General features: G+C 50.5%; 1 protein-coding gene across 4 annotated transcripts in view; it reads left to right on the top strand.

Annotated features, from left to right (window-relative positions):
• The first annotated feature begins 2,959 nt into the window (after positions 1–2,959).
• Positions 2,960–24,564, top strand: part of POC1A (POC1 centriolar protein A) — a 93,511-nt gene continuing 71,906 nt past the window's right edge. The window contains exon 1 of one of the 4 annotated variants that reach the window (XM_019417068.2): positions 2,960–3,009. Coding sequence is in view for 2 of the 4 variants with exons in the window: in XM_019417063.2 (XP_019272608.1) it covers positions 21,970–21,987 (18 nt within the window). In the remaining 2 variants the exon portion in view is untranslated. Of the gene's footprint in view, positions 3,010–21,621; positions 21,988–22,079; positions 22,249–24,564 lie in introns of those variants that run through there. The other 3 variants (XM_019417063.2, XM_019417064.2, XM_019417065.2) reach the window with 3 other exon arrangements.

Below are 24,564 nucleotides of genomic sequence, written 5' to 3'. Positions count from 1 at the left end.
GAGGACAGTCTGAGGCAAGGGATTAGGGGAAAGATCAGGCTGGTTGTGAGGGCTTTCTGGAAGGCCTGTGACCTTTGAGACTGTGACCAGTGTGGTCAAGGACGTGGGGACAGAGAATGGCAGGGAGGGAGACCCACATCAGAATTGGATCCTGGTGTTGAGGAGATGCTGCCATGGACAGGCCATCTAGGCTGAGGGGCCCCCAGTGAAGGCTGGAGGAGGCTGGTATGGAGGAGGGACATCAGGAGGCCAAGGAGGCTGCGGCTCAGAGGGAGAAGGGGGTGTGTGATGGAGATTGGAGGAGGCTTGAGTCCCAACTAACTGCTGCCAGAGTCCCACTGTTATCAACAATGTGATTATCAACCAAGGTAAGGCCCTTAAATCTCTCTGGCCCAGGAGCATTTGAAGGCCTGCCCAGCAACCCTTCTGCCAGACATTGAGGAGCTGAAGCAAAGGAGGAGGAATAGGGAAAGAGTGAGGGAGGCTCAGAGAAGTGGTACTGGACAAGGGTAACTAGGAGAAGGCCAGGGAGGGATTATAATACTACAGCGAATGGGTATGGCAACAAGAACAGCTCTCCTCAATGTTTTGGCCTTGCGCTGTGATTATGTGCACAATTTCAGGTCCCCTCGGAGCAACCCTACAGGTCAGTGGAATGAGGAGACCCATCCATAGGGCAGAAGCTCAGAATGGTTAAGTAGCTTGCCCAAATTCACACAACCAGCAAGTGGAGAGTGTGGCTTACCTGTTGGCCTTGTGCCTTCTGGTCTAGCATTCCACCCTGAGGAGGATGAGGAAGCTGGGAGGAATAAGACTGGGACTGTGTTGGGGGTCAAGGTCTGAGTGGAAGCTTCTCTCTACTTCCGGGAAATCGGCCTAGTTTGGGTAGGCAGATGGGAGTTCCCAGCCAAGGAGCCAACCAGCCTGACTCTTAGTGGGAGTCACTTACTTTGGGGGACCTCTGGGCAGCCAGTCATGGCCTCAGGAGGGAAGACTCCTTCCAGAACCCACACACTGGTAGACACTGTATTCCTTCTCTATCCCCTGCACCTGGGTCAACAGCTCTGGGCCCAGATGCTTAGCAGTAGGACTCACAGCCTGGCACAGACCCCCTTCTGCCTTCCTCTCTCTTTGGGGCTCCTGGAAGGAGAAAAGGGGGCCCTGACTCTACAGGTTTTCTGTCCTGTACTCCAGAACTCGCCTCCTTTCTGTCTCCTCCTCTCCCAGGCCTCCTGGACACTCCAGCCTTCTCCAGTGCTAACAGCAATCCCTAAGAACAGCCCATGCCTTCCTGAATTCTGCCTCTGCCATAGGCACAGGCCTGGCACTTGTGCGTATCTCTGCACCTAATTCCCGAATGTGCCCTACAAAGTGGAGATATGCAACCCATTCTTAGAGAGTGGAGGCAGGATCCTGCTTGTGTTCAGCTCCCAGCTCCGTCTCTGTGTGCCCCCTGGCCTTTGGCAGACAGCACAGCCTCTCTGAGCTTCCATTCTGCATGCACGAAGAGGGAGTGGTACTTTCTGTGATGGTTGAACTATGTGTCCACTTGACTAGGCCATGGTGCCCATTGTTTGGTTAAACACCAGTCCAGATGCTGCTGTGAAGGTATTTTGTACATGTGATTAACATCAACAGTCAGATGACTTTAAGTAAGAGAAATTATCCTTGATAATGTAGGTGGCCCTCATACAATCAGCTGAAGGCCTTAAAGAGCAAAAACCAAGGTTTTGTGGAGAAGGTCTTTTGCTGCAGGCTGTAACATAGGAATCCTGAGTTTCCAGGTTGCTAGACTGCCCTACAAATTTCAGATTTGCCAGCCTCCAGTCATCTGAGCCAATTCCTTAAAATCAATTTCTCTCTTCATATATCTATATCTATCTTATTGGTTCTGTCTCTCTGGAGAACCCTGACTGATAAACCTGGTGATAAACACACACGGTTGACATGAGGGCTCGCTGAGCCACTGCCTCCGTGCTTGTGGCGGGAGGGATCAGCACCTGGAAACAGCATGCAGTTAGTATTAGCTGGTGGCTACGGATGAAGGAACTGAGCCTCGGCAAAGTAACTTGTCCAAAGTTTCAGAGCTCAAGGCAGTATTTGAGCCAGACCTGCCTTCCCAACGTGTCCTTGCCCTGTCACCCTCCTCCTTGCCAAGAACCTTGGGTCAAGGTGGCTCCCTCTCTCCAGGATCCCCTTTGGGTTGAATGAAAGCCCTCAAGCCCTGGTGGGGGAGGTGAGACCGGAGGCACTGTTGGGGCCCGGCTGGTACTGAGTTAACAGGTTCTTGTGCAAGACTAGCAGGCTTGTGACATGCCAACATTCACCAACCCTAGAACTGCTGTGGCCCTGCTGTGGCCTTTGGAATCGTTGGGGTGAAATCAGCACAGGAGTGATGACCAAATAACGACCCTTCTCTTTCGGGAAGGCTTCTTAGCCCCACCACCCACCCTGCAGACCTAGCAAGCTAATCCCTGTGCCTCATAGACTTGGGGTTAGCAGCACAGGGGTCTGCAGGGACCAGGTCAGGGAGGGCAGTGGGTGCCCTGGGATCCTCTATGTCTCCGCTCTGCTCATTGTCATCTATGGGACACAGCCTAGTGTGGCCAGGCCTTCTTCCCATTATTTCAAGAATAGCCTCACATCCAGATTTTGATGTGAGCACTTGGAATTCTTATATTTTTAAATATCAAAAACTTAGTTGAGTAGATAATATTTGAATATGGCTAAAATGCAAATAGTATGACACGGTAAAAGAAAATTTTTCCCTCATCCAAATCTGCCCATAGGCACAACCACTGCTTCCAAGTTTTTATGGGTCCTTCCAGAAAGATCCTACTCAGTCATTCAACATTTGCCTGTTGACTGCCTGCTATAAATGACCTGCATTCCTAAAACACATTTTGCTCCTTGTTTTTTGTGTTTAACACTGTAGCTTGGAGAGAGCCCTGTAGTGAGCAGAGAGACTTCTTGTGGCCCGCCTCATCTCTAGTTGCTCCGTGGTTTCCGGTAGGTTGCTCATACAAATTCTTGAACGTGCTTCTTTGTATGGGGTGAGGACTTCTGTGGGATATTTAGAAATGAAATCGCTAGGTCAAAAGGCAAGCCAAAGGTTAAAATCTTTTTTTTTTTTTAATTTTTTAACATTTTATTTATTTTTGAGACAGAGAGAGAGAGTGTGAGCCAGGGAGGGGCAGAGAAAGAGGGAGACACAGAATCTGAAGCCGCCTTCAGGCTCTGAGCCTGACGCAGGGACCGCGAGATCATGACCTGCGCTGAAGTCGGACACCTAACTGACTGAGCCACCCAGGTGCCCCAAAGGTCAAAATCTTTGATTCCAGGGTTGTTTTTTCTCTGATATTGAATTGTATGTGTTCTTGTGAGCAGCCTCAGACCCTTGACGAAGTGAAGTAGTTTTCTGGAAAAGGATAAATAGGTTTATTTATTCAGCAAATACTTACTGTGCACCCACTGTTTACCAGGTATTGAACTAGATTTTAAGACAGAACAAGGCAGATGTAGTCCTGTTCTCATGGGATGGATGGTCTAGTGGGGGAGACTATATGTGTATATATATATGTACATATGCATATACATGTATATGCACATATATACATACATATACACACGCATATATAGTAAATACGAGCCCATGTCAACATGTGACCACGGAATGAGCGCTCACATAGGTGGTCTGACAAGAATAGGGGCTGCTTTGTTTGGGGTTTGAGGAGGCCTCTCTGAGGAGGGGATGTTCTGATGGTGAAGTTCCCCCTCTGATGTTCTGAGGAGGTGAGTCCTAATGGACCAGAAGGAGCCAACAAGGATGGGGGTAGAACAGGCCAGGCTGGGGAATCTATGCCCTTGGCCACCTCCAGCCCTGGCCGGTGCACTTTATAACATGGAAAGTTGGGAACACCAGCCGTCTTGCCCAGGGCTGAGGAGGCATGGGTGTGTTTCATTATATTACTGTTATTATGACAAATATGTGAGCAAGAAAACATGGGCGAGAAGTCTGTGGGAGGTGGGCATGCTCGAATGGGCTCTCTAGAACTTTGAGGACCCTGAGGAGGGAGAGTGGGTAGGAGCTGGAAGGCCTCCAAGCCTCTGAGGCCTCACTGAAGTCACAGAGGCTGGCGTAGCATGAAGGGCAACAGAGGCAGCCTGGGCCCAACTAAAGGGCCCTGAGAGCCAGCCAAGAGATGGACCTTACTGTGTGAAGTTTGGGATTGGGAGACAGCTCTGAAGCCTTGAGGCTCAACTTCAGCAGACCCTGGGCTTCAGTCAGGGTGGCCGTGCCAGACCCAGCCAGGGGGGGCTAGCATGGGGCAAGGCCACCCATGACATTTACCCAACCTCCAGAACCCATCCGGCTTGAATGCAGCACCCTGGTTGTGACACGGGCTCAGTGCTTCCCTCTAGGTAACTGTCACCATGCCACCCAGGCCCTAGGTTCCTCTTTTCTGAGCTACCCACATCAAGGTCCATTGGGATTTTGCCTTCATTGCTCTGACTTGGGGAGAAAGGTGCTTGAGGGGGTCAGCAGTGCTGGTGGCTCACAAGAGAGGTACTCAATGAACATTTGTTGAATGAACAGATGGATGAACGAGCAAATGCATGCATGAATGAATAAATGGAATGGGTAAATAAATGAGGATTTGCTGTGGACTGTGTGAATGCATAGGTTTGTGTGGGTTCTCAGGCCCCAGAAATGGGGCAGTTTGTGGGCAGATTGTGTCAGCAAGAGGCAAGTGTGGAAAGCAAGAAGCAGATGGTTGGTCAGCAGATAGCCCAGAGATGGGAAGGGGAATTCGCAAGGTCATCTAACAGGCACCCCCTTGCTTGGGCATTTATAGGAGCTTGCCCTGGGGAGATTTGTGAGCGCCCACATTCTGAGCATCCTGCCACCACACCTCCTCTCATCCATATACAAGCACACACTGGGGGGCGTCTGGGGGGCTCAGATGGTTAAGCGTCCTACTTTGGCATGGGCCAGGATCTCATGGTTCGTGGGTTCGAGCCCCACGTAGGGGTCTGTACTGACAGCTCAGAGGCTGGAGCCTGCTTTGCATTCTGTGTCTCCCTCTCTCTCTGCCCCTCCCCTGCTCGTGCTCTGTCTCTTTCTCTCAAAAATAAATAAACATTAACAAGCACACATGGGCCCTCACAGGTGTCCACGCAGCCTCCTCCAGGCCTCCCTCTATGCTTGTCCTGAATCAGGCCACCTCTGATCCTGGGCCTGGTCTGTGGAGCAGAGCTGGCATGGGATGGGGGCTACAGGACAGACCACAGGACAAGTAGTAAGTCTTCCCCATCCCAGACCTTCGCCCCTTCTTGTTGTCTTTCTCCGACCACCTATGTGGCCAGCACATCAGAGGATGACCATGACCGTGCAGCAGGAATGCTCTCATTTACCTCTGCCTAACTACATTTAGAAAATAGTTTTTCCACAGTTTCCCTGCATCTCTGCTGGTATCTCTGAAGTGACAAATCAGGTTTGTGAGTTCTTAGGGCCAAGTTTCTGCCAGAGCAACCTGCTAGTCACATTCAGAGGTGCACACACTGGATATCTCTCAAGTTCATTCATGGTCTCAGGCCCGCAGGTGCTAGAGTCACTGACACCACCTCTGCACAGCCACATGTCCAGCTCCTCTGATCATAGGAACAGTAACACACATGCTCATAGCCATATATAGCTGCAAAGTCACATTGCTACAGGCAGGCATGCTAGGGCAGCCACAGTGCACCATGGTTGTGACATTGTCATACATGAGGTCACACACGTGGGCTGAACCATGTAGGGTCACAGGGTTGTGCACATTACTTTGCCCCTCCCCCTTACTGCTATCCCAACCTCCCAAAGTGCTCACTACCTCGCTGGGATGTGTCATCACCATCCCTTCCCCAACCCACATCCCTGATAAGGTCAAGGCTAGCAAGAGCTCTATCCTTCCCTCAGCTTGCCTTTTCTGTGGCCATAATACTCACGGATGCCCTGATGGTCCTGTACAACTCTGAAAAGTACCCAACGGGCCTGTGTGGACTCTGGGGCACTACAGTCAAGCTGTGTGATAATAACAGTCTCTTCATTCAGGACCTCAATTTTTTCACCTGTTTAATGGAGGCATGGACTTGGTGGTTCCAAGTCCTTTCTGGCACTCATGATAGGGACAGCTGTGATCCTGTGGCCCCTCAAGCATTTCCTGGGCCCTGGGCTCCTTGAGCCACCTGGCTCCTGAGATTCTACTCAAACCTTAAGGCAAATGCCTCTCAATAACGAATGGGCCCCAGTGAGGTTTCCTTGGGAACAAAGGAGAGCCCAGCTATGCTCTCACTGAAGGCCTGATACCTGGCTGTCTGTCAGGGTCACAGGAGGAGCCTGTGAGATAGGGCGCCACAAAGCCTGATCTCTGGGGGACTCACCCAAGCCTTCTTACAAGCAACACACTGGCAGAAAGAACCTTCTAGAAAAGCTGCCACATAACTCAACTGCAAGCTCAGGCAGGGTATCTCAGTACAAGAGACAGTCATTGTTCTGGAAAGGCCAGAGGCAGCCCCTCCTTCTTCCCCTTCTTGTTCCTGATCTTCCCAGACCCCTGGGGTTCCAGCATAACCAGTATGTCCCCCTGAGTTCAGGAGAGGTCAGTAGATTTATAAATCCCCCAAATCTAGTCAGCGTCACCATAGGGAGATTTGTGTACTTTCCAAAGAGTGGTTGTTGAGTGGCCAATGTGTGCCAGGTGCAGTGCAGGAGCCCAGAGAAAATAAACCAAAGTGCACCCGAAGTAGCACTGGTGCAGGACGTTTCACAGTGTTCTCTGGAAAAAAAAAAAAAAGTTCTGTGGTCAAGTAAGTTAGGAAAGCCTATTATATAATTCAGCTGGGCTGAACAAAGGTAAACCAGTTTCTTGCTTGTGGGTTTTGGCAGAGCCTGTATCAGGCTGTGTGCTGCAACAGTGTTCTGGGAGTTGGTGGAGAGAGAGTGTGAGTCTTATTTCCACCCTGCTTTCTTCTCCAAGCCTCTGGCCGGGCGGGAGACCTCAAGCAATGCTGCTTGAGGGGCACCAGGATTCCAGATTCAGCAGGGTGCTGGGGAATCTGAATTTCTGCAAGTTGTCAGGAGCTGCTGCCAGGACATCACTTGGAAAACCACTGATCTTAGAACAGCTAGAGGGATCTTTCTAAGGCTAAAACACAGAGGTCGTCCTCTGCTCAAAGCTCTTCTGTGGCTCCCTCTCACTCAGCAGAAGCCAAGTCCTCATGGAGTCTGTAAGGCCCCCCTACCTCAATGACACTGTCCCTCTACTTGTTTCTCTGTCCCCTAACCCTACCCAACAAGTCCCCACCTGGGGCCTTTGCTGTTGCTGTCCCTTTTGCCCTGTATAATGCTCCTCCCCCAGATCTTGGTGGGGCAATCATCCCTCATCCCATCATTCTCACTCCCAACCCAGCCTTGTACCCCTGCTCTTCCAAGAGGCCCTCCAATACCACGCTCTTTCCACAGCCCCGCATGTTGACTCCATGAGGCCAGGGCTGTGCTGTCTGATGACTCTGTTCCTAGCACCACGCACAGTGCTCAGCAAAGGTTGGGGGGACTGTTAAGTGAATGGAGCCCAGGACCCCAGCAGGGCTAAAACTTGGGCCTCCCAGGCCAGACAGGCCTGAGCATCTAAGAACACCCTCACAGGTGGACTCTGGATGGGGCCCTCTGGTCTGATGCCAGGTCTGGTGCCCTGGGAAGGGCTGGGGAGGAGGGCAGAGGTGTCCAGGCTGGGGCCGTGGGGAGTGGCCCTGTGGATGCCAGGTTCTGTCACTGGCTCTGTGAACCTTATCAGTGCTGACTTGCGTCCTATCCTTGGAGCACTCTGTGTTCCTGGTGCATCTCCCCAGAGGTCATGGAAGTGCTGATGAACTTATGATCCTGATGAGCTCAGAGGGTGTCCTGTGGCAGAAACCAGAAGTTTCTGAGGAACGGGGGCCAGATCTGTCTCCCCACTGCAGCCTCCATTGGCTCTGGCTTGGCCTAGGGGTAATCCCAGTGGGCAGCTGGGGGAAGGAGGGTTAGCCAAGCCTGTCTAACTGCCAGATGCAGAGGAGGTATAGGGAGGTTGTGGGGCAGTGGTACACCCTCCTCTTCTGTAAGGGGGGGTGGGGGTGGTTGCCCAGCACTTTCACCAGGGTGGCCTGTCTGGTTCTGTGTCTTGTGCTGGCAGTACCCCTGTAGCCCTCCCCACTCATGTCAAGGCTGTGTTTGGGTAGCCTTGAGTAGCCCCCCACAGGGACTGTGTGAATTTGCACATGATATCAGTGGTGGCCTTGTTCAGGATTCCCAAGGAATTTTCTGGCAAGCAAGGCTTTGACTTTGGGCCTCCTGCCCAGTGAGCTGACATTAGGCCCTGAGCCTTGTTCTGAATGGCTCTGCCTGGTGGGTAGACGGAGGGCTGGGGTCCCTGGGCCACCTGTCCTGGCCTTCCTGTGTACTCATACTGCCGAGGCACACACAAGTGTGCGTGTATGAGTATGTAGGTACCTTCAGGAAAAGCCTGCCGGTCTGAGCTCCCACAATCTCCCCCCCAGTGTGCCCTGCTTTTTTAAACTACCATTTATTGAGAGCTTACTGGTGCCAGGCCTGTATTTTAATCCTTACAGCAACTCTGTTCCCTAGGGTTGTGTCTCTCAAAAGGGTATGTTGAAGTCCTAAACCCTCAGTACTTGTGGATGTGACTTTATTCAGAAATAAGGTCTTTGCAAATGTAATCACGTTGAAATGAGATGATACCGGATGAGAATGGACCCCAATCCCATGATTGGTGTCCTTACAAGAAGAAGGAAATTTGGATACGTAGGGAAGACAGCCACTTGAAGGAGGCAGAGAGTGGAGTCATGTGGCCCCATGCCAGGAACTCAGGGGCTACCAGGAGCTGGAAGAGGCCAGGAAGTATCCTCTTCTAGAGTCTTCAGAAGGAGGATGACCCTGTCGACACCCCAGCTTTTAAATTTGGGCCTCCAGAACTAGGAGAGAATCATTTTTTGTTGTTTGAAGCCACTTAGTTTGTGGCACTTTGTTACAGTGGCCCCAGTACCCCTAGCTTCTATTATGATCTCCATTGCATGAGGAGATGAGGCTCAGAGAGGTTGAGCTCCTGCCCACAGCTACACAGTAAGTCAATGTTGTACCTGTGATTGGAACCCAATCTGCACAACTCCAGCCTTTCCCTCATGGACCCCGGAACTATCACCTCCTCCCTTACCTCCATCCCCTGACCCACTAAAGCACACCAATCCCCAGCCTCAGGGGAGACCCCATGCCCTCCCTGCTAGTGGCCTCCAATCTTGTTTGCTGGCTCCTAGACTTTCCCAGTGTCCTGGCTTCCCCAAGCTCCAATCCTACCTCCCTACTCTTCCCTCACCACGCCCTGGACCCGAGCATGGCCTCAGTCCATGTGGGAACTCTGGTTGCCCCACAACCCAGCATCCTGCCACCCTTCCTGCCATCTCCATGAAGTCATATCTCCCTGCAGCTGGACCCCTTTCCTCCAAACAACCCAGGCCGCTCTGTTCTCAGACCTCTCCCTTTTCTGAAGGGGATTCTTGGGGGCTGTCCTGCTGGGACCTCCATGCTCTCTCTTTGCCAAGCACAATACCCCCGGACACTCAGACTCCTGTCTTACCCCAGCTCCTTGCCAGTGGCCATAAGACCAAGCCAGTGAGACCTGGCATTTCTCCTTTCCCCATCCCCATGGGTCCCTGACCCCCAACTCTGTCCCAGAACTCCTGAATTCCTACACTTTGCTGAGACAGTAACTGGCTACCACCTCTCCCCAAAGAGGAATAGCCCCCTGGCTGATGTCACCCCCATGTACATCCCCCTTCACCCTGGGCTGGTCACCTGTCACACTTAGGGTTTTGCCCAGTCTGTCCATTTAAGCACCTCCTCTGAGTGCTGAGGTTTCCAGTCTCACAGAGTGGTCCTTATGAAGCGTAAGGCTGCACCCCTCGCTGGCACACCAAGCCTCTAATACTCCCCTGCTGCCTATAGGATGGAGGCTAAGTTCCCCTGCGTGGCCTTTGTGGCCTTTCCTGCTACTGTCCAGGCTCCTGTGGGCAGCAAGTTTCAGACAGACAGTGTCTGGGTTCTAGTCCTCTCTGCAGTAGGGCCTTCCCTGGTTCCCTGCCCCCAACCCGCTTGATCTCTTGCCTTTACCCTGGCCCAAGGGCAAAACTGACACTGCTCAAAGCAGGTGCAGATCTGTTTGGCCAAATCTGACACAGGCCTGGCATGATCTGGCAAATCCTGTGTCGGCCTGGTTGAGAGAGGAAAGGAGGGCAAGGCCATTACTTGCCTGATATTGTGCTGACCTTCCCTGGACAAGCAGAAGTTTGCATAAGAGAGGTCACCGGAGTCCCTGTGTCCATGTGGCATAGCAGGACACCAGCACGTGCAGGGTGTAGCAGCTTGTGTTGGCGCCCTTCCTGGTCCCCTCCCTCTTACAACTTTCATGCACACAAGGCCGACTTCCTTGCTGGTACTCCAGGCCCTGTGCAGAGGGCGTTCTTCCCCTAGATGGCCCGGAAGTGCCAGGCCTGCACCATGGCTATCGGGAATGTGAGGATAAACCCCTCGTCTCCCTTATCTTCAGGTGGGAGGGCCCCAAGGCACGTTCTGCATTGTGTCCCAGAGCTCTCCCATGTAATGGGGCCCCGGTCACCCACAGTGGCCATCTGCTTAATAACATACTTTTCACTGGCTGCTTTCGTTTCTCTGTGTCACTTCCCCTTTCCCTACTGCTGTTTCCCAGAATCACCTCCCAAATAAATTACCCCTGAATCCTTTCTCGGGGCGAGCTTCTGGAAGAACCTAAACTAAGATATGCAGCAAACTAAGATATGCATAAAGAGTCTCACACAGGCACACATACACATGCAGCAGACACATACAGCCATGTAGAAGTGCTCAGTGACACGGCCAGGCACATGTGGTCAGTCGTACCCAGACACGCACACATATGCGTACACACACAGATACGCTCATACTCCTAGACACACGGACGCATCCTCAGTCATGACGCAGACACATGCACACACACCTAGGCACACACCTGTGTCCGTTCCATGTGTGCTAGAGAGGGGACCAGAATGAACTGACCGGACCCTCCCTCCAGAAGCACGGAGATCCTCAGAAGAAGACCCAGGCCCGGTAGCCACAGAAGTGGAGGATCTGGCCTGAAGGAATCTGAGCAGCTTGAGCCCCATGGGGCCCAGAGGAGAAGCAGCCTTTCCTTCTACCTGTGGAGGGTGGGGGCATTTGAACCAAGGGTAGAGGGTAGGATTTGCCCTGAGGGCTGAACACTGGAGTGTCCCAGGCAGAGGGAATAGTGTAGACCAGGCACAAGGGTGGGAAGGTCTGGCCCATGAGGTGGGATGGGGTGCAAGGCAAGGCTGGAGCACGGACAGAGCAGATGGGCTGTGGAGAACCTTGCCTTATTCTGACAACCAGAGGGGAGCCATGGATGGGTTTTGACTGAGGGAGCACATGGCAAGCCCCAGGGAATACTGACAAGTGTAATCATCCCACATCTACGTCAAACCCCTTCTCGCCTCCTCGAGGACCATAAGACAAGTCCCATCCCCTCTGGAATTCAGTGTCTCCCTTGCACAGGTGGATGCTCAGGCCCCACACATATGAGTAATCTGTTAGGGGGTGAACCTACCTAGGACCCAAGGATGACTCACCACAGGAGGCCTTTGTCACCTGGGTGAACCTCTTGGCTCCTGGCAGCTGGGATGGGAGGGGCCAATCCCCAAGGAGCAGGGGAACAGATGGGTGGAAACTAGGCAGTGGAGGTGAGTCCACACCAGGCAAGCTTGTCACTGCCCACCTTAGCCCAGAGGAGCTGTGTATCTCTTCCATCCCATAACTTGCCCTTCTGGGGCCTGGGATGTCATTTCTCTGTGGAAGACCTGCTTGTCCTTGAACCCCTCTTCCCACATGCCTCCTCCTGGAAGCCTCCCATCTTATCCACAGAGGGACACCCCAGTGCTGAGCTGGATGGAACCCCTCAGAGGACACTCACTGGGCTCAGCTTGCTTGATAGCTCCTTCTATCTGATTCTCCTGATGAGCCAGGCACAAGGGCTCCTGTGTACCTGACCCTCCATAATGTAGTGACCCCAGAATAGGGCTAGGCACACAGCTGGTACTTCACAGATGCTTGTGGAATTGAATTGCCTGCTACCAACCCAATAGAAAGCCCTTCTCTCTGAGTCCGGGCATCACTGGGGCCCTTGAAAGGGTTTCCCGGTGTCGCTTGGGTCCAGTGAGTCGGGTGACTGAACTGTCAAAGTTCTGGTGACCTTTCCCTGTGTCAGGCCGATGATGAGTGCCCAGCACCGCACTGGGCAGGGTGACCCAGCAGGGTATTGTTCCTGCTCTACTGGAGCTCATGTTCCCCAGGAAGATGCACAAGAAAGCAATTGCTCATAAGCACCCTGGAGGATGGAGGCAGGAGAGGGTCCCTGGGGTGGGCCCAGAAGAGGTGTCTCTGAGGGGTTAATGTTCAGGCTGAGACCTGAAGGTACATGCATGAGGCAAGCTATGATCTCAGAGAAGGGCAGGCCAAGCAGAGGAAACAGTCAGTGCAAAGGTCCCTGGGAGGGTCTGAGCTTGGAGTGCAAGAGGCCAGTGTGACATGATGAGGAAGGAGAGACAAAGGAGGTCTGGCTAGGCTTGCCTCCAGCCACTTCCCTCAGGAAGTCTGCCCAACTACATCCACCCATTGAGACCAGAAGGGCCTTAGAGGTTCCCTATGGATGTCCTTATTGGACAATAGGGAAACTGAGGCCTGAGGTCCTCTCAGAGCAAGTTGGGACCACAGAGCAAGTTGGGGTCAGAGTTGAGACTTGTCTAGTCTTGGGTCCCTGGCCAGAGCATCATAGGTAGGTGAGAGCTCCCTTTGAAGGCAGGGCAGGGCTGTCCAGGTCCCCACTGTGCCCAGGGCTTCTTGGTGAGTTACCAGGACCATTACATAAGAATCACCCAGACCCATGGAGTCAGACTCTACAGCTGGCCTGGAAATCAGCATTGAAACCAACTATACCCTGGATTCTGGAAACCCTGTGCCCTAGGCCCTCTGAGCAAGCTCACACCCTTTGATGACCAGCTGGGAGACTTCTACAGTCCTGCTTCTTTTTTTTTCTAATTTAATTTAATTTAATTTAATTTAATTTAATTTAATTTAATATTATTTAATTTTTTAAATGTTTATTTCTTTTTTTTGAGAGACAGAGACAGAGACAGAGAGTGAGTGGGGTTGGGCAGAGAGACAGGGAGACACAGAATCTGAAGCAGGCTCCAGGCTCTGAGCTGGCAGCACAGAGCCCAATGTGGGGCTTGAACTCATGAACCATGACATCATGACCTGAGCTGAAGTCAGACGCTTAGCCGATGGAGCCCCCCCCAGGTGCCCCTCTACAGTCCTGCTTCTCACAATGATGGGTGATGGAGAGGGGACATGAAACTACAGGATACACTGGAGCATATTCCTGACTATCAGCATGACTTGGAGTGAACTGGTCCATCATCAAAACATTAATTTGATATTAAAAAGATATTAGAGAAGTAGATGCCAAACCGACTTGACTAAGATAAAATATGAGACAACAAAGGACTTTCTAGCATGGGGTCAGTCACCTCGGGACTCTTTTGGCCCCCATCTCTGCTTGTTGGGGGTTAAAGTCTTTTTTTTTTTTTAATTTTTTTTTTTACATTTATTTATTTTTGAGACAGAGAGAGACAGAGCATGAACGGGGGAGGGTCAGAGAGAGGGAGACACAGAATCTGAAACAGCCTCCAGGCTCTGAGCCGTCAGCACAGAGCCTGACGCGGGGCTCGAACTCACGGACTGCGAGATCATGACCCGAGCCGAAGTCGGCCGCTTAACCGACTGAGCCACCCAGGCGCCCCTGGGGGTTAAAGTCTTAAGACCCTTTTAAGTTACACTGGGGCCTGAACTATGTAAGGGTTCTTAGTTTTTCCAATATGTGTTAGAATTAAAGGTTCTGGCTGTGCAGGCACACAGACTTGGGTTCTGATCCTGGCTCCCCACTTACTAATTCTGCACCTCAGTTTCTCCATCAGTAAAATGGACAAAATACTGCATCACTCCTGGGGTTGGCGCTAAGACTTCATGTGGCATTTGGGGTACAGTGACTCTGGTATATTAAAGTTATCAGTTATTTTATTGCTGACCCTATTCGAGGCCAGTTCACTGCACCGCAATTCAGGATTCCCTGGAGGGGGGAAATCCAATTGCCTTCTGACTCTGGGCCCCTGACCCCAGCTTCTCACTCCAAACGCTCTGGGGGCAGCCAGCAGAGTCCTGCTATGGAGCCCAAGGGGCTGTGGCCTGCATCTTCCCGTCTTGCCCCACATCTCTGGAGTTGTGCTGGGAACTCCAACCACCCCCACTCCTCCAGCTGGGCAGTGGGGCACCAGGACAAAGAGTTACCTTGGCTACTGTGGACTGGGTCTATGTTCCCCATGGCCTCACCAGAAGACTGAAGTCCAAAATGCTCAGTGACTTGCCTAAGACCACAGAGTCAATTCATAGTCTGGGGCTGTGCTGTCCAATACAGTGGCCACTGGGCACATATGGCTGTTACATTGAAGTTAATGAAAATTAAATACAATTTACAATCCAGTTCTTTAGGCACAGTGGCCACATTTCAAATGTTCAATAGTCACATGTAACCAGTGGCTACTGTATTAGCGTAGATGTAGAGAACATTTCCATCATCACGGAAAGTTCTCTTGGTCACTCTGGTTTAGAGCAGCTTGGGCCCAATGGCCTCACCTGGGGATCTTGTAAGACACTGGTACCTGGCCCCACCTGCAAAGGTTCTAAATGGCAGCCAGGGCTGAATACTGCTGCTCTGAAGCCCTGTCAGCATTATCTACCAGGAAGGTTCTCATGTTTGAGTTCAGACCTTTGATGGCATTTGCACCCCACCCCCAGCCCACCTGTGCAAAGCCAAGGCCAGGTGGCTTCAGTTTTTTGGGGTTTGTTCTATCATAGCTGGGCTGCCCTGGGACCTTCTCTTTTCCCTGGACAATGTGAAGGGGAGGGCCAGCATTTTCCAAGGGGTTGCTTGGGGCTGTGAGAGGGAGGGCGTTGGTCATGCTCATGGGAGGACTCAGCACACAGAGGCGTCCACATCTGACTTGAGTGGATGGTGTGGCGTAGTGACTCTGTATCTTCACACCTCCTGGAAACTGGTCCCAGATCCACTGACATCACTGTCCCCAGGAATTGCCATAGCAGCTCTAGTCATGCATTCACTGTTTGCAATGTGGAAGGACAGGCTCAAGGTGAACGCTCACCTAGAGGGACACCCAGTGTCCCCACGGGTGTGAGCTTCTTACCAGAGTGGCCAATGCTGTTGAATGGAGGAGTAGGCCTGAGTGAGGACGAAGGCTTGTGGCCCCTTAAACCCCTCCTGCTTTGGGGTATGGCCTGTATTTAGAGAAGTTTGGCTTGTAGGGGTGTGCCATTTCCACAGGGGGTAAGACTGAGGCCCAGAACTGCAATGAGACTTCAGAGGGAAGGTCCTCCTGCAGGGGTCACTCCCAGTTCTGATAGCGTAGCCTCATCTGTGAGGGGTCTCTTTTGGCTCACCTCAGCCCAAGGAGGGGACAGACATGTGGCTAGTCCCCTGACCCATTGAAACTGTTCCCCATGATTCTTGTCAACATTTGTGTCCTTATAATCTGGCCCTACTTCTGAGGCCATCCACTTTGTCCCTGGTCTCCAGATACTCCACCCTCAATCCTGTCACCAGACTTTTGCCTAGTCTGTTCCCTGCACTGGAATTGTGCCCATCCTCTCTCCTGTCTACCTATGCCCTCTTTGTGCTCTGAAGTTCAGGTTTTCCTGCCCCCACAGAGAAGCGTTCCCCAATTACCCTAATCCCTTCCCCTTCTCACCTGCTGAGAACAAGTCCCACCCTTCACAGACCTCATTACCTTTTCTTTTTTTTAATTTTTTTAATGTTTATTTATTTTTGACAGAGAGAGACAGAGCATGAGTGGGGGAGGGGCAAAGAGAGAGGGAGACATAGAATCCAAAGCAGGCTCCAGGCCCTGAGCTGTCAGTAGCACAGAGCCTGACATGGGGCTCGAACTCACAGACCACGAGAAGATGACCTGAGCCGAAGTTGGACGCTCAACCGACTGAGCCACCCAGGCACCCCCAGACCTCATTACCTTCTGTGAGCAATCTTGTCACGATTCATTTACTTAATTGGCAAATATTTACTGTGACCCCACTCTCTCTGGGGCCCTGTGCTGGGTGCAGGAATATAGTCACATCCTTTCCCTGGAACTGATGTTCTTTTTTTTTTTTTTTTTTAACGTTTATTTATTATTGAGAGACAGAGAGACACAGAGCGTGAGCAAGGGAGGGGCAGAGAAAGGAGGAGACACAGAATCTGAAGCAGGCTCCAGGCTGTGAGCTGTCAGCACAGAGCCCAACGCAGGGCTCGAACTCACAAACTGTGAGATCATGACCTGAGCCGAAGTCGGTCGCCCAACCAACTGAGCCACCCAGGCGCCCCTGGAGCTGATGTTCTAAGAGGGGAGAAGATAACAAACCATCAAGTCCAGTGTGCCAGATGGCAATGCCACTTGTGGAAAATAAAATAGAAGGAAGGCAGGTTGGCATTTTAAGTAGGGTGGCCAGGGAAAGCCACACTGAGAAGGTGACATACAAATAAAGTCCTGAGAGGAGTGATGGGTTGAGCCAAGTGGACACAGGGACAATAGCCAATGCAAAAGTCCTGAGATGGGAGAACGCTTGGCACATTCCTATTCAAGGAACAGCAAGAAGACTAATGTGGCCGGAGCAGAGGCAGTCAGGGGAGAGAGGTAGGAGCAGAGGCAGAGAGGTGTCAGCGAGATTGTGGGAACAGAGGAGGTATGTGATGTGGTTGAGGTCACAGTAAAAAGTCAAATGTATTAAGTGGCAGCTCAGTATCCAGCTCTGATACTGATTAATAGCTCACGGAATCCTTCCTCCCCCATTGTGGCAGGTATGTTACGAGTATTTTACAGTCAAGGACATGGAGGCTCAGAGAGATGGTGTAACTCCTGGTAGGTCACCCAGCATGAAGTTGGCAGGGCCAGGGCTCACCCCAAGATATGCCTGACGCTGGGACAAGCCCTGAGCTGCCATGCTCAGTTTCAAGCCAGGCCACAGTGCAGGGCTGAGTGACAGAACTGATGGGGCTTTCCAGGCATGGGTTGGACTGGACTATGCAGGTGGGTGTGATCCCTACTTTTCCTCCTGCTTTCTCTGCCCCACCCTGAGGTGTTGGCTTTTGGGCAGGGGGTCTGGGAGTGATGACAGGGGGACAGTCTCTTGCAGGGGTGCCTACCCATGGGCTTTATACCAGGATAGAAACATTCTTGCCACAAGGGGGCTTGAAAAAGAAGCTCTCTTCTAGTCCCCCTCAACATGGAGGTGCCCCCCAACATTGAGGCCAGCAATGTTGGCTCCTCCAACGTTGAGCAACTTGAGGGACTCCCCCAGCATGAGGGACTTAGATAGAAATGGAGTCCAATCTGATGGAGGTGGCACAGGGTGGGAGCTATTCAGTCAAACAGGGGAGGCACCAAACTTGGTTTATGCAGGTTGTGCCAATGGTGGATCCTGGCTTGTCTCTATGTCGTTGGCGGAATGTGGTGTTGCAATTTTTGGAGACTAAATGAGCCAGAGTGGGTGGGGCACCCCCAGCTCCTCTTCTGATGGGTAAGGATAGAAAATAGTGGGATCTGGAAAGACTAGGGAGGATGAGTAAAACCTTAGAGTGCCTCTAACTTTGAGGAAGCGTGACATTTGAAAATCATTTTACAAAAGGGTTTCTCTAAATTCAGTTTTGTAGACTGTGAGCTTCTATAGACCAAGGGTGTTCCATAGCTAAAATTATACAAACAAAACAACAAAACAAAACCAAAAAACACTACCAACAACAACAATAAAAGAACTCTGCATTTAATGGATAGATTTTTCTGTATTTAATTTTTTTCCTTAATTTTTTCACCTTAAGTGTTTGCATAGCAGGCAATAGAATAGCTGAATAAGGTGAAGTTGGTGGGAAGACTTGAAAATCATCATTTGAACAGTGTTGAACAACTTCTGGGCATATGAATGATACAATACTTGAATTTTTAAAAATGTTTATTTTTGAGAGAGAGTGTGTGTACCATGTGCATGGCTGAGGCAGAAAGAGACACAGAGGATCTGAAGCGGCTTTTGCGCTGACAGTAGAGAGCCTGATGTAGGGCTCGAACCTATGAACTATGAGATATGACCTGAGCTGAAGTCGGATGCTTAACTGACTGAGCCACCCAGGCACCCCACAGTAAATGTTGTTTTAAGGAGAATTTTGATAACTAAGTTAAATGAACCTGAACATTTGTAATGTAAAGAAACCTATGCCAAATCACCTTGAAAATGAGATTAAATGTATCTCCGTTTCTTCTTTATGGCCCCAGACTTTTCAGGTCCAAAGGAGAGATCCACTCCTCTCCATGCCAGCTATCTACATGTGCCTTTTTCTGAATATGTTCTGGTTTGAAGGTCCACGTAGACACCACCTTAGGTCTCAGGATGTAGTAAGAAACCTCAGGGCCTGGCCAGATCCTAATCAGTGTTGGAGTCTGGCCAAACCGGCCTGTCCCGGGGAGGTGACAGAAGGTTCCTGAATATTGCAAAACATCCGGTCCAGGTCAGTTCCAGGTTGGGAAGATGCCCGGAGCAGGGCTGAAGGTCTAGACAAGGACAGCCTGGACTTTCCGACAGCATAAAGTGAACAGGGATGGCCTCTAGTGGCCAGGCCCCTAGAAAGTCTCCTTCTCTTTTATTTTTTAATTTTATTTTTTATTTTAATTCTAGTGTAGTTAACATAGTGTTATATTAGTTTCAGGTGTATGATATAGTGATTCAACAATTCTGTACATTATTCAGTGCTCATCGTGGTAAGTGTATCTCTTTACGTGTTTCACCCATCCCCCTACCCACCTCCTCTCTGGTAACCACCAGTTTGTGGGGGTTTTTTTCTTTGTTCTTTTGTTTGGTTTCTTAAATTCCACATATGAGTGAAATCATATGGTATTTGTCTTTCTCTGTGACTTATTTCACTTAGCATTACACTCTCTAAATCCATTCATACTGCTGCAAATGGCAAGATTTCATTCTTTTTGATGGCAGAGCAACATTCCATTGTATAAATACAGCACCTCTTTATCCATTCATCTACCGATGAACACTTGGGCTGCTTCCATAATTTGGCTATTGTATATAATGCTGCACTAAACATGGGGAGAGGCCTATATCTTTTCAAATTAGGTGTTTTCGTATTGTTTAGGTAAATAAAAATATGGTAGTTCTATTTTCAATTTTTTGAGGAAACTTCTGTTCTCCACAGTGAGTGCACCAGGCTGCATTCCCATCAACAGTGCTCGAGGGTTTCTTTTTCTCCGCATCCTTGCCAACACTTGTTGTTTCTTTTGTTTTTGATTTTAGCCATTCTGACAGTTATGAGGTGGTATCTCATTATGGCTTTAATTTGCATTTCCCCTATTGATGAGTGATGTTGAGCATCTTTTCATGTGTCTGTTGGCCATCTGTATGTCTTCTTTGGTGAACTGTCCATGTCTTCCACCCATTTAAAAAAAAATCTTTTTTAATATTTATTCATTTTTGAGAGAGAGAGAGAGGGGGGGGGGGGCGGGGCAGAGAGAGACAGAAACACAGAATCTGAAGCAGGCTCCAGGCTCTGAGCCATCATCACAGAGCCTGATGTGGGGCGTGAACCCATGGACTCGTGACATCATGACCTCAGCTGAAGTCGGACACTTAATCAACTGAGCCACCCAGGCGCCCCCAAATTATTTTTTTAATGTTTATTTATTTTTGAGAGAGAGAGAGAGAGAGAGAGAGAGACAGAGCACAAGTTGGGGAGGGGCAGAGAGAGAGGGAGACACAGAATCTAAAGTATGTTCCAGGCTCTGAGCTGTCAGCACATAGCCCGACATGGGGTTCGAACTCATGAACAGTGAGATCATGACCTGAGCCGAAGTTGGATGCTTAACCGACTGAGCCAGCAGGGTGCCCCCTTCCACCCACTTTTTAAAAATGTCTATTTATTTATTTATTTATTTATTTATTTATTTATTTTTAAATGTTTTTAATGTTTTTATTTATTTTTGAAGGAGAGAGAGACAGACCATGAGTGGGGGAGGAGCAGAAAGAGAGGGAGACATAGAATCTGAAGCAGGCTCCAGGCTCTAAGCTGTCAGCACAGAGCCCGATGTGGGCCTCGAACCCACGAACTGTGAGATCATGACCTGAGCTGAAGTCGGACACTTAACCGACTGAGCCACCCAGGCGCCCCTTAAATGTTTATTTTTGAGAGAGACAGCGTGAGCACACACACAAGTGGAAAGGGGGCAGAGAGAGAGAGGGAGATAGAGAATCCAAAGCAGGCTCCATGCTGTCAGCGCAAATCTGGATGTGGGGCTTGAACCCATGAACCCATGAGATGATGACCTGATCCTAAGTTGGTCGCTCAACTGACTGAGCCACCCAGGCGCCGCTGCCCATTTTTAATTGGATTATTCAAATTTTTGGTGTTGAGTTGTATAAATCATTATATATTTTGGATACTAACCCTTTTTTCAGATATGTCATTTACAAATATCTCCTCCCATTCAGGAGGCTGTCTGTTAGCTTTGTGGATTATATTCTTTGCTGTGTAGGAAGTTTTTAACTTGATATAATCTCAATACGTTTAATTCTGCTTTTGTTTCTCTTGCCTCAGGAGACATATCTAGAAATGTCTCCTTTTCTTTTAGAGATGGAATTTATAAACCCTTCTCAGGTCTGAGGAGTCCGGAGAGGGCCAGGCTGCATCACGAATTCCCTCCTATTATAAATGGGTAAATTGAGGCCTGGAGCAGAGGTATTCCTCTCCCCCATCGCCCCCGCCTCCCTCAGGTCACAGGTCACACAAGGAAGTAGCAATAACAATAGAATCTAGGTTTCTTCACGTATGGATGTGATTCAGAGTGACTGGTGTTCTTTTAAATTGACACTTGTTTGTTTTTCTTAATATTTATTCCTGAGAGAGGGAGAGATTGTGAGCGGGGAAGGGCAGAGAGAGGGGTACATTGGATCTGAAGTGGACTCACCGCTGACAGCACAGAGCCTGATGTGGGGCTGGAACCCACCCAACCGTGGGATCCTGTCTGAGACAAAATCAGACACTTAACAGACTGAGCCAACCAGGCGCCCCTAAACCAACACCTGTTTTATGTTCAGAGGAGCGAACCATTTAAAGAATCTCTGAGGGGCGACTAATTGGATCTTAAGGTATTGGGGGAACACCTGGCCTCCGGGACCCTTTAAGAGGACAAGGCTACAACGACCCACGTGTCCTCCGCTTCCGGGATACTTGCTACAGGTGGTGAATCCCGGCTCACCCTCAAGGTATATTGGGAAGAGTAGTTCCACTTTCCGGCCGACGCATGGCGGCGGCCGTCTTGAAACTGCATTTCCCAGAAGGCTCTGCTTACCGTCTCAGGAACCGGGCTAAGGGCCGGTGGACAGAACTCCTCATCCTGGGTTTTTAAATTTCTCAGGGGATGAGTGACGGTGGACAGAGGCCCTTGGCGGCGGCGTTCGTGGGCTGCCTGGCATGTAGGCGCTGCGCGCTGACACTGTGGAACCATCCACACAGCGCTGCTTCCGGCCGGGGGCAAAAAGCAGAGGCGCTGCGTCTCCTTTAATCGTCGTGGGCGGGGCGTGGCAACGCGACCCGCGTTGCTATTGGCGGCAGTTGGGGGCGCGGAAACTGAACCTGCCGCAACGGCCGACGCTGCCTCGTCCGGCGCCTTGGGCGCCCCGGGCCCGCCATGGCTGCGCCCTGCCCTGTAAGTTTTTGCCCGCGGGTCTGCCCGGCCTTACTTTCCCCGCCCGGACTGTGGGCGCCTGGCCGGGGCGACGGCTTCGAGGGGGAAGCCGGGTTCCGAGCCAGTTCTCTCCGGTCCCAGTTTACTGTCTGTGCAGGGGGCGCTGGGTGGGGACACGTAGTGAGCACCTTCTGCGTGCCAGACCCTTTGCGGGCTCCCGGAGCCGACCAACCAGTCCCTGCTCCCAGGATTTGCATCCTAGCGGAGGAGACACTGGTACTGGTATGTTCCAACTGGAGGTCAAACCTGGGGTTAGCGCAGGGCCTCCCTTGGGCTCAGCCTCACCATCCTGAGCAGTGGATAGCTGGGTAGGGGCCAGTTTAGCGTACCCCTTTATCGGAAGGGGCAGCCCAGGTCTGCAGCATGATCTGGGCCCGGCGCCCTGAGTCTAAGGTTCCTCCAGAGGGAAGCACTCCAAAACTCCTCTTTCTGGCCTTTGGGCTGGGTTGAGAGGAAGACTGGGTGGTGCCTATTGGCACCCTTAGGCGTGTGGGGACTTGAGCAGAGGGCCCAGGCATAGGATCCAGGCGTTTTGACCCCTAACCTAGTGCCCTTCCCTTAAGTCCCTCCCCACTTCCTTCCATATGTAAGCCACCTTTGGGGGAGATGAGGAACCACAGAGCCTGGTGGGATGAGGTGGGAAGGGTTTTGGGAGGTTTCAGGGGCCCTCTGGTCAGAGGTGGATCTGAACTTGCTTCTTCCCACTGAGCCTAGAGGTGAGCATTATCTTACCCTTGTTCTCCCAAGAGGTTCAGGTGAGGCAGTTGCTGTTCTGTTGGGGGCCCTCCCCCAGCTGCCACTCCCTTTCATGTTGAAAAGGGGACTCTGGCAGGTGTGCTGGGGGTGGAGCTGGGCACAGGGCCTTTATTCTGGTTACAGCTCTGTGGAGGTGGCAGTGGCCTTGCTCTTTCCCAAGGACATTTTTCCCCCCAAGAGGAGGTTTTGTGGGCCTCCCTGGTGTGCCTGAAATGCTTTTTTGAGGTTTCTGATATTTGGGGTAGGAGGAGATGTTTGCACAGCAGGGCTGTGATTCTTCAAATGCTAAGAAGCTGCTGTTGAGTGGACAGTCTCTGGAATATTATCTCCATGTCTTCCTAAGCAGTGACCTAAACTACTGCTTTCTTGACATTGGGCAGAGTGGAGATGATGGAAGCGGCCCTTGGGGCCTGTCCAGGCTGACCTTTGGGTTCACATTGGGACTGAGGGTACGGAATCTGAATCCTGAGATGCAGGTTGCTGAAAGACTCCCCATTTTCTCTCTTTGGTTCTTTTAGAAAAATAGCCTTATTGGAATATTATTCACATGCCATAAAATGTACCCTTTTAAGATGTAAAATTCATTAGTATTTAGTACATTCATATTGTTGTCCAATAATCATTACTATCTAATTTCAGAACATTTTTGTCACTCCAAAGGGAAGCCTGTACTCATTAAACAGTCACTCCCCTTCTCCTCACCAATCTAATTTCATTCTCTATAGATTTGCCTATTCTGGACATTTCGTATAAATGAATCAGACAAAATGTGGCCTTTTGTATCTGGCTTTTTTCACGTAACATTTTCCAGGTCCATCCATGTTGTAGCATGTCTGTTTCTTCATTCCTTTTTACTGCTGAGTAATATTCCATTGTATGGAGAGATCACATTTTGTTTACCCACTCATCTCTCTCTTTTTTTTTTTTTTTAAGTGTTTATTTCTTTTTGAGAGAGAGAGACAGAGTGTAAGCGGAGGAGGGGCAGAGACAGAGGGAGACATAGAATCCAAAGCAGGCTCCAGACTCTGAGCTGTTAGTACAGAGGCCGACATGGGGCTCGAACTCACGAACTGTGAGATCATGACCTGAGCCAAAGTCGGAGGCTTAACTGACTGAGCCACCCAGGTGCCCCAACATTTATTTATTTTTGAGAGAGAGAGAGCATGAGTGGGGCAGCGCAGAGAAAGGGAGACAGAATCCCAATCACGCTCTGCACTGTCAGCACAGAACCCAACGCAGGGGGCTCAGACTCATAAACTGTAAGATCATGACCTGAGCCAAAGTCAGACGCCCAACCAACTGAGCCACCAAGGTGCCCCTTTTTACCCATTCATCTCTTGATGGACATTTAGGTTTATACACGTTTTGGCTATTATAGATAATATTACTATGAACACTTGTGTACAAGTTTTTGTGTGAACATACTTTCAATTCTTTGGGGTATTTACCTAGAATTTGATAACTTTTTGAGGAACAGTGAGATTTTTTTGTTTAAAAAAAATTTTTTTTTAATGTTTATTTTATTTTTGAGAGAGAGACAGTGCAAGCAGAGGATGGGCAGAGAGAGAGGGAGAATCTGAAGCAGGTTGCTGGCTCCGAGCTGTCAGCACAGAGCCTGACGCAAGGCTCAAGCTCACGAACTGCAAGATCTGAGCTGAATTTAGACGCTTAATCGATTGAGCCACTCAGGCGCCCCGCAAAGTTTTTTTCCATAGTGACTTTTTCCATTTTTTGGTTAAGATTATTTTGTCTGTTCTGGCTGTCTCACATTTTCGTATGAAT

The sequence above is a fragment of the Panthera pardus genome, unplaced genomic scaffold, assembly GCF_024362965.1.
Source record: "Panthera pardus isolate Hobbes unplaced genomic scaffold, ASM2436296v1 HiC_scaffold_8, whole genome shotgun sequence".
NCBI lineage: Eukaryota > Metazoa > Chordata > Mammalia > Carnivora > Felidae > Panthera > Panthera pardus.
This window is presented reverse-complemented; position numbering and strand designations above follow the sequence as displayed.